Source organism: Temnothorax nylanderi, unplaced genomic scaffold (assembly GCF_030848795.1).
Source record: "Temnothorax nylanderi isolate EJ_2023f unplaced genomic scaffold, tnyl_v1.0 TNYL_tig0020_pilon, whole genome shotgun sequence".
NCBI classification, from domain to species: Eukaryota; Metazoa; Arthropoda; class Insecta; order Hymenoptera; family Formicidae; genus Temnothorax; species Temnothorax nylanderi.
Window position 1 is genome coordinate 310,357 of NW_027249082.1, and position 10,385 is coordinate 320,741.

At 36.5% G+C, this 10,385-nt stretch overlaps 1 protein-coding gene across 4 annotated transcripts; it reads left to right on the plus strand.

Annotated features, from left to right (window-relative positions):
- Positions 1–165: 165 nt before the first annotated feature.
- On the plus strand, positions 166–9,491 carry LOC139769099 (uncharacterized). 4 transcript variants are annotated; one of them, XM_071699862.1, is made up of 11 exons: positions 166–530; positions 3,253–3,304; positions 3,383–3,554; positions 3,618–3,772; positions 3,997–4,074; positions 4,174–4,326; positions 4,668–4,829; positions 5,109–5,315; positions 5,750–5,924; positions 7,495–7,575; positions 7,705–9,491. In XM_071699862.1, the coding sequence occupies exons 2-11, from the start codon at positions 3,278–3,280 to the stop codon at positions 7,818–7,820; spliced, it is 1,326 nt and encodes a 441-aa protein (XP_071555963.1). In that variant the 5' UTR covers positions 166–530; positions 3,253–3,277; the 3' UTR covers positions 7,821–9,491. The 4 variants fall into 4 exon arrangements, with proteins under 4 accessions (XP_071555963.1, XP_071555966.1, XP_071555964.1 ...); XM_071699863.1 differs by lacking the exon at positions 166–530 and adding an exon at positions 2,327–2,350; XM_071699864.1 differs by lacking the exon at positions 166–530 and adding an exon at positions 2,980–3,075.
- Positions 9,492–10,385: the final 894 nt, after the last annotated feature.

Genomic DNA, 10,385 nt, shown 5'->3' on the forward strand with positions numbered 1-10,385 from the left:
AAATATCAGTATGAATATATTTTAAGTTAATAATTGATCAGCCGAAACATTTTTGTGATACTTTTCTGTCAGTAGATTGAATTTCATTTTTTTAAGCTGCTTGCGACAGATGATGCGTTTCTTCGAAATATTTTGTTAGAAAAGTATGTTGCGTGACGCATTTCTATTAACTAGCTCGCATGCGATCTAACGCGAAGAAATACATCGCCGCGTTTCACAGGCTTGATTCTCTTCTCGGGACCCCAAAAATCGCTGCGGACTCTGACATATGTAAGGCGCCGCTTACACGCTCTCGATCGTTGTTACGTTACTGTCCGTGAAACTTCTGCTTTCTCAGTTCGCGCTCAACATCGCGCAGTCACGAAAGTGTCGGCTCCGTTCGCGCGTGATTGAGTACTCGTCAAGAGTACAGCTAGCGACCGCAAAGGACACCGTTCTAGGACGTTACAGCACGTGATTGCGACGAAGATTACAGTCAGTAGCAGTAGCAGCGATAGTTCTCTATCCAGCCTTTGTATTCGCAACGAGAGGTAATTCAAGTTAAAGTTTAATGACAGGCAGGCTGCAAAAATCATGCTTCGTATACCGAAGAAGCTTATCAATAACTGGTGGAAAAATTCTCTATTATTCTGCGCTTTAAACAGATTATGATGTTATTCGATGTATTAAGAAAGATTATATCTACCAATTTTTTTATAAAACTGAAAGAATCGATTGTTTAATAAGACTTTCTGTGATTTGTAGCATCGCGAAATTAACTGGAGACGTATTGACTAGTGATATGATGCTATTTCAAAGTCTGTCCTTTCTGACCCGAACATTCTAAACACTCGTATTGAATTATCTAGTAGAGTCAACAGTATGTTAGATTTTGACAAATAATGATGTGTTTCGACACGAATTCCAGCGCTAGTTAATTTATCGACGAAGAAGAGATAAACGATTTACAGCCGCGATTAATTTTTATTTTTACTATTTATATGCCGTAGTAATTTCTCTCAGATAATTGGTGCGTTTGCAAGAAAATTCGTCACTGTTGTTGGTGATCAAATAACATAATTGCAAATATAATAAGAGAATGCCTTAGAAGACACAAGTAATTCACTACCTGAATAATTCTTACGTAATTTTTTCCTCTAAAAATAATTCAGTACCGTTAGATACACTTTGAAGAATAATAACCAATTATGCTATTATATGTAATTTATGCAATCGGCGGCTCGATCTGTTCAAAGCGGTTGAAATAATACAGCTGAAAGATTTCACATTCTCCTGGATTACTCGCGCGTGTGTACAGACACCACGCTCACTGTGTGTGTTCAACGGAAAAAAAAATTATTTCTTTTTCTTTTATATTGTGCCGATAGGCGGCACAAGATTTGACGGTCAAGAGGACCTGCTACACGAATCAAACAAAAACACGATAAAAGCCGAAAAAGACAAACATCGTGACGACGAATAACTCCGTTATCGTAGTCACGATGTAAACGAGTGAGTAAGAGGATAGTTAGATTTTTACTAGACATCGCACAGACATAATTCTTAATTATCACTCGGCATGTGTAATGTAAACAGTTGCCTAAGATGTTATTTGACCATGGACTTCCGAAGTCAAGGAAAGTACAACCGAATAAAATTTCACGGATACTATGTATAAGATGTCATGTTATTAATCTCGTGTCTCCAATTTGTAAACTTTGCTCTCAGATCATATCTTGGAACATGAAATATTTAGAGCGAATACAAGTTTTAATTGCGTCAATCTGTTAATAATATCGACACTTCGCTAATTTAAAGTTCAAGTTATGTTACAACACATCGACTGTGATTAAAAAGTCTAACTATTAATCAATCCGTTAAATTATTACATGCCCATTAGTCAATATATTAAATTATTATACATATATCCATTTGTCAGTCCGTTTTATGTAATTAATGATAAAGACTCAATATTGGGATTCAGAACAAATTAAAATTATACAATTAAATAAACATTTTGTTTGTTTTAACGTACACGTAACTTCCTAAATGTTTTCATCATTCATTGCGACAAATTATTCTATAATGCCCTATCAATATCGTTGAGCCATTTATTTGACTTGCGAGAGGAAAACTACATTTATCATTATCGGTTAAATTCAAAAATGTTATATACGAGAAAAATGTCGTTGATAAAGCTTAGTCAGTACCTACATTATTTTTATTTGTATATCATTTGCACTTGTATATCACGCACGTGGCACTTTTCTGGCGAGGATTTTTAAGTTGACGTGCTCAATTTTATAAAATCGAGATAGATTAAATTGCATCAGCATATCTCGTGGACATTTAGCAAAGACCATCTTCGTCTGTAAGTTTGCAACAAATTCTATCCCATCTGTAAATAAATCAGCACGTACACATAAATTTATCCGACGATTAAAATGACATGCTTTAAAATTGCAAGCATTAAAATAACTTGAGTCTCAACTTAATTATTCTTAAGTATATTCTTTTGCGGTGCTTTGTAATACATTTGGAAATTAAAAATCGATTCTGCTTTGATAAAATCATAAGAATTGCTGGAAATATAAATCACTGGTGTAACATATAGGTACATACGAATGCTCCAAGAGAAACTGCGCGCGTATAGATTGAAATGCCGCGTGATAAAATCTATAAAACATAACTTCTGGATATTTTTCGGGGATCTAAATTAGTCTATCAGTGATCGAATACATATTATGTTTTAGCGACGAAAATACGCCATTATTGGAATTTCTTTTGGCGTTCCGCCCTGATAAGCCGAGGTCGTGCCTTCCTGATAATAATTTATCATCGTCGCTTTCTTCATTGTCTATTTTGCATTTCTGAGTCATTAGGACTTAACTTGAGTCATTAAGACTTAATGAGGGAAAATTTTATTCATGTCCTCTGATCGTGGACTATCAGCGGATCATCAGCGTACTGTCTCCGTATAAACATTACTCGGATCCATTGCAGAAATTCCGTGGCACGCGAGCATTCACATTTTACGGAAAATCTTCACATCTGAATCTTATTAAACATTCGCTTATAGTTGATGGAAAACAAACGGTATAGCATCAGAAATGATTGAATCAACGCTATTATCAACAATCTCTGAATAACTTATACATTTTCCATAAAAGAAAAATACACTTATAATTAAAAAAAAAGCGCTCTGTCGCCTTAGAATTAAATTGATAATTAACGCGAACAAGCCGATTTACGCTGGCTCAAATATCTTTCTAGGTGTTGATTTACTTCCGACATAAACATGGCCACGGCAAGTTCGTCAAAGACAGTAAGCATTCGAAAATTATATTCTGTAGAAATATATCCCGGTGAACGAGCAAATTATATTGTTCACTCGTGTCGTTAGGCAGTCGACGAGGCACCGCAAGAGAATTGTATTTGGATTGAACTGAGATTGCTGCAGTCAATCGTGGTGCAAAGCAGATTGGGCCAAACAGTGCTGAAACTTATGGATAATTTCCTGTGGGTTGTAGAGAAGTGTGCGGAATGGAGTCTACCTAGGCAGGAAGTCAGAGGAGGTACGAATCGTTTTAACGACGAAAAATAGTTTTCTCGGTGACCGAGCTTGATCGTTATTTCAGACGAGAACCGGAAAGACTCGGGAAAACCGGAACTCGTGAGACCGTTGCCATGGCTCTTGTTCTTGCCGAGCTTAGTGCTGCTGCGGGTGATCAGAGCGACACTGAATATAGGTGGTTACATATTGGGTTACCCTAAAATCACGCCGAGCGGAATGGTACGTTCATCTTTACATAAATTACACATTTAACATTAACATTGTCGTGTTAGTTAAAAAAAAAATAAAGATCGGCGGAAACAAGCTTTATATCACGTTGATTTTTCCATTATAAAACGCGAGCAGTTTTAGAATTCGTTAAGTGTTTATTTTATTTGCACATTCTTCCAACTCGTTCTAATCCTCTTTTATAATCCTCTCATTGTAATTCACTTTTTCGGCAGGTGAAATTCGTGCAGATATGTCGCAGGTATCTAAACAAAGGAATGAACAAAGGAACGAAAGAGAGGTACGAGACGAAGGTAAGACGCGCGTTTTGTTTGTCAGTGAAATGTAGCGAATGCAACGACTGCAGAAAGATAATAAAATTAGCACAATAATAGTCTCGATGGTGGGTGTAGGACAAGAGATCGTCAATCAACGAGGCTAAGAAGGCTCTGATCAAGTCCATTCGGCTGACTTTGTCGAGCTTATCCTGCCTGGATGCATCCAAACCTTCTCTGTCACCACCGCCCACCAAAATTCACGTTAGTAGCGTCCTCGATCCCGATCCAGTAAGTAGAACGCATTCGTTATTGATCTTACACTTTATATAAATGTCAATCACGTATGTTTAATTGCATTTTTTTAATTGTATAATTATCTAAAAATATCGTGATCTATTCTTTCTCCGAGTATTTCGAGTGCTCTCTTGTTGGCATGTATTTTGTGTTTCTAAATGTTTATTCTACAGATTAATATCTTTCGGCGGATTTATCTGTGCGTATCTATTATTAAAAATCTCGAGAGACAAGTATCTAAGATAATCGTAAATGTGAATTTATGTATTCGTTGAAACTCTGTTTTAAGAATTATCTCTTCGCTATATTGAAACTAATAAAATATTCGATTCAAGGTAACGACATTAGAAGAAAAATCAGTGACGGAATCGATGGAGTCTACAGCAAAATTAAAAGACTCATCGAGCGAATCGGAGAAAGAGGAGAAGAAGGAGACTCTGAATGAGAAGATCGATCGACTCGCTTTGGAGAATAGCGAGGACGATGAGGATTTCGATGTGAGTGATCAAGTATCATATGTCATCTGATATTCATTTTCTCGTCCTGGACGCTATCATTAAATTCGTAGTCGATTCAAGCGGAGTTTCACGTTTACAATCAATTTGCGGATTCGAAGAAAACTCTGTGACTTGACCCTTCTGCGACAGATAGCCCGCAGCTGCTTCGACGATACGCCGCGCTCGCTTCATTTATATTTTTAGTTCCAATGTTGCACATGTATGTGCTTTTGCACGATAGGGAATATTTATCTGGCCACGTTTTCGCTATCTTTTCAGCCGGACAAATGCGGCTTTTCGAGCGACACGAGCAGCGACGAGAACAGCGACGACGGCAACGTGTCTCCGACTGAAGTTCGCGACGTCGTTAAAGACGCTAAATTGTTCCAGAAAAACGTCAAAACCAATATCGAGCGGTTTCTGAATGCCGAGCAGACTTCCGCACCAGCTCCCCAGCAGGGAACCGTCGAGCTGGATTGCGAGAAGGTAAACACCTCGAAAAATGCCCTTTAGGATTGTCTTTATGAAGAATGAGGAATGAAAGAAGTCGACACACGTGGCTGCCTCGCGTTTACTCGAGATTTACGCTCTAAACGAGCAAGCGCATACACAAGCGAAGTAGACGCGCGATACCTTTGCGTTAATAAATTCTTTAATAAATTCTGCCGTACTGTATTTCAGCTATTCCGTCAAACAGAACGAAACGCTAATAACACAACGCAACGAAAGCAATTAGAAACAGCAAAATTTTATATCCGTGTATATATATATGAAATATGTCCTACGCGAATTTTTCGCGCGATACGAGACTACGAGAGCGGAACGGAATCGACGTCGGTATCGAGGAACGTTGACGGTACTTTAGGATCGATTCTTTACGCAATACGTAAATGTTCAACGAGCTTGTTCAACGTATTTAGAGATCGTCGGCCAAGGAGAGCCGCGATAAGGTAGAAGAGCGCCTCGCGATTTCGCTGCGTATCGACTCGCCCGAGTGTTATACGCCCGACAGATCCAGTCAGGAAGGCGATCCGACCTTCTACTCGCCGATCAGCTCGGACAGCGACGCGCCGAAGGAATCCTCGGTCGCCGAACGTAAGTGATTCTCAATAACGCGTTTTGCATCTCCTGTGGCTGCGATCTCTCGACCTGGCTCTCGAGCTGGATTTTCGCTATCTTACACTCCTCCTACACGCGCTTGTGCATTCGCTGCATGTGCATTTGCTTTCGTTTACGTCGCCCTGAATTTCCATTTGCTCGCATTGTTGAAATTGCTTTCTAACTTCTGATCAAGTATCATTCAATAGCTTTAAGCATATGCGACGAATATATGTGCATTGAATTGTTGCATCAATGGGTTCGTATTAATATTACTAATGGTCGTTAACATTATTAACGATTAAATCGTGAAACATGTAAACACATGCAATCTACGAGGCTGCTTATTTTACACGTGTTATTATATTTACGATATATGCGATATTAATTTATACACAATAATATTTTAGATATTATTTTATATACAATATTTTTTTATATATATGCGGTTATACGCAATATTGATTTTCGACACACTTAAGAGTTTTCATTGAAAAAAATGATAACTCTTGTTACTAAATTATTTAAATTATTTAAATTATTTTATTCGTTTCCTGGACATAGACGATCGTGAAATATAATAGCAGTAAATCAATCAAGGAAATAACTCAATTCTACGTTTGTGTTAAAGGTATATTTTGAACGTTTTTGGCTCTAGAAAGTAATACTATTTTCCCGCATCACACAAAATGCTACTAGATCCTACGTCGATTGTGTTTATTTAATCGATCATTTACTGCAAATTACTTAGAGAAATTTAAATAATTATAAATAAAATGGATATAATGTAATTACAATTAATTAGAATTTTGTACAAAATATATATCGCTAGCACCAACAAAAACATTGTAATTATATAATAAGAGAAAACAAGATCGCCATGATACACAATAATTGTAATTATATATATCGATACAAAAATTTTGCCGGTCTTTAGTGCATAATCGTGTACATCTTAATACGACTTTCTAATTTTGTCATTTGTAGTTGTTGCTACTTTTTCATGAATGGAATTGTTCTCCTCTTTACATTGAATTCGTTCGTGTTGGTAAACGTATTATTTAAGATATCTAAAGAAGAAAGAATCCTTTAAAATTAAATCTAGCAATCTTGTTATTCAATTAATTAGATCATCGAATGTCGAATTCATCAATTCGATTACGCTTCATTTAGTACGTTTTGGATTCCGCTTGTAACGTAAAAAGGTGCTCCATCATGTTGAGCCCGTAAATAAAAATCGATAAACAAAATCTCTTCTTTCATTTTATAATATTCCTATGCAATATTTAATCCATTTGAGATAATCCTATGACATTAGTGATTAGACGTTACGTCCTGCTATAGTAATACGCGCACATTTTGCGTTCGTGTAATATTTGAAGCTTTGAATATCTATCTTTATGCATGATGGCATCAATGAGTTTATATAGTAAGTCTGGGAAGAACTATAGTGACCGGAAAACTCGGTGTTGATCACCGGTGACCATCGCAGTGATAAATATTATATCGCATATAATCGTATATTAAATAAATAAAATCAATTACATCCAAATTATCAATTGTTTAGAATGCACCACAAGAGAGAGTTTAAAAACAAACGAGTTTATCAATGGCGAAGCACGTTTCATCTCAGCATCAACGACTTCAGGTACATCAAAACGCACTTGCATACGTTGGCTCGTTTTTCGTAGCTATGTCGTCAAACTTTATATTTAGATCGTATGTGAATCTACTCGTCTCAACAAACCGACATATTTTTTTTTTTTTTTTTTGACAGGATCGAAATCACCCGGAGAAACTAACAATGGTGCAGTGATGCAGAAGCGCAGTACAAACGTGAGTAAATGTCATAAGGGTAAGCGCACGAGTCACGGCAACCGTAAAAAAAAATAGTCAATTAACAAAAGCAAAACAAAAAAGAGAGATAGAGAATGAGAGGGAGGGAGGGAGGGAAGAAACGAAAGCTTCCCTTTGAGACAAAAGATCACTATCGGTGATACAATATCACGCTGTATCGAACGTCATTGACAGTTACGCAATTGTCGAAGATTAAACATGATTTCGAACGAAAGATATTTGTCCGTCGCAGTCGTCAAGATATAACAAAGATATCAGGATATCAAGACACATATCCGAATAAAAGTCGAGATTGTAAAAGACCTCCGTCGTAGTCGCTTATCAATTATTATTCTTAAAAATTATTTGACGAATTAAAATGTTTACAGATCGTTTCGTCGAATTTTTAACACTTGCGTTTCTTTCTGGAAGATTTTGTCCGAACTGTCCAAAGTATAACTGGTCCAAAGTACGTCGTCAATATCGCGCATTTTCACTTGAGCGCAATCATGCTTCTTTCTATAATAATGAAATTATAATTTGCATGATGTGACAGAGGAAAAATTAATCCGTACGCTATTTCTGAATCGCTCTACATCACTTTTACTCCAAAAAGACACTTATCATCGGGATATGATTCCAGATGATTAATTAGATTATCGTCAATTCGCAACTTCAAAGTGTGCGTAGGGTGATTCCTCATTTAGACAGTCAATCTTTTTCCTGAATCCGGTTCAGCGATAAGCTTTACGATGGAAACTTTGTAGACAAGCCGACAAGCGGATGTAACTGCATCTAAATCACGACGGTACGTTCAAAGTACGCGGGCAGTATCGTATTTAGACGAAACATCGCGTCTGTCTCGACAATTACGTAATTGTGATCATAAATTGTATATGTTGTTTCTTCGGTACAGTAGTGCAAAACGCAGCGCGTGCGAAAATATGGCTAAATTTGCGTGTTATCTCCGGAACGCTGTTGAACTGATTCTTTTTGGATATACTCACTTATTTATATGTATAATAACATCTGTAGCAACGATTATTATGTCTTATAATATAAGTCATGGGTCGATATATCGGTATCAGCAAAAATTCAATTTTTATCGACGCGCATATTTGTATCTTGCATAATATGCAAACTTTAGATTTCTTCTTTATACTATAACAGAAAGACTATACGTTAAGGTAGATGTAGAAAACGCTTCTAAATCTATTTTGTTACGCAAAGCGAAATAAGAAAATTCATAGTACTTTTACACACTAGTTAATGCATTATCATCTAACCTTTTAAATTTAGCCTTTAATTTAAGTTATAATTATAAATGTTTTTTTTTGCGATATAATATAAGTATTTAGCGCCATCGTCCACATTCCTTTTTAGAACGATCGCATTTCTCAATCGATGATGATCACATGTGAAGAAGCAAAATAATTCCTATTACGTACGCTTATTCATTTTCTAATCTAATACATTATTTCGTAATTTTGAGTCTGTAATTTTAATTATTTTTATTCTGATCAACAAAATGCAAAATATGCGCGGAGATCGATAACGATGTAATGTATAATTCTTATATCTGTAATCTCTAATTGATATATTATAATGAATTATGATAATGTCTTCCTTTCTCGTAAATGTATAATAACATTTAACAAAAATCGTTTTATATTATTATTATTAAATGTAGATACTGTTGATCTTACAATAATAAATTATTTAACCGTACGAACACGCTTCTTGTTGATTATTGAACGATTATTTCATTATTATATCAACTAATTATAAGAGTCACAATATGCATCGGCAACCGATGATAAAATACTTTAAATCAATACCGGGCAAAAATGATTGATAGCTCGTTACGACCCCTTATCTTCCGAGACACAAATTTTTGCGTCGCTCGAAATTATATCAATCTTTTACACGCTTATACGGCGCTCGCAATTTCTTTACCCCACCTTTCCATAAAATTATTAGAGATACCGCGAGCGCGTCCATTTTTGCGATGCGCAACAACTCGCCCTTATCGCTTTAACCGCGATAAGCGGAGATTAAGACCCATATGTCATAGATGTGCTGGACAGATAAATGGTGTCACGGCGTCCTGGAAATTTAACGAAGAAGTTACACCACACGACAACGGTATCTAACGTTCCGCGCTTGATCATCGTGGACCGCATTATTATATTCTTCCACAAATAATGTTTTCTATCATCAAATGTTGCTTAACGCGATTTTTTTTTATTTAACACAAGATGATGTCTCTCGCGACAATTACAGCAATTAATATTATGTGACGCGAAGATTGGCTTATCTGTGCGAATCGCTGCATAAATACATAAATACAGATAGTGAGGGAAACGATGTTACTTTATCAAGTGCACTCGTAGCGGGCTCCGTTCGGTAGCACTTGTCGGTTAAGCCGCGGATACTTCACCTCGAGGGTCTCTTGTCATTAACAAATTGTACGATACAACTGACTGTCGAGTAGCAACAACAATTGGCCGATTACTACCTCTCTAGAGTCGCTGTTTCTCATGCAATGCATTTATAACATTGTTATCTGAAATTTTCATTTTTTTATCTTTACGATTTTTTCGGGATGCACTCCAGCTGATG

What these genes read in the sequence shown, in the direction of transcription:
- LOC139769099 (XM_071699862.1), top strand. Translation starts at nt 3,278, where the DNA reads ATGGCCACGGCAAGTTCGTCAAAGACA. An exon ending in TAGGCAGGAAGTCAGAGGAG is followed by an intron (nt 3,555 to 3,617) that starts GTACGAATCGTT and finishes TCGTTATTTCAG; the next exon opens with ACGAGAACCGGAAAGACTCG. An exon ending in CTCAGCATCAACGACTTCAG is followed by an intron (nt 7,576 to 7,704) that starts GTACATCAAAAC and finishes TTTTTTTGACAG; the next exon opens with GATCGAAATCACCCGGAGAA.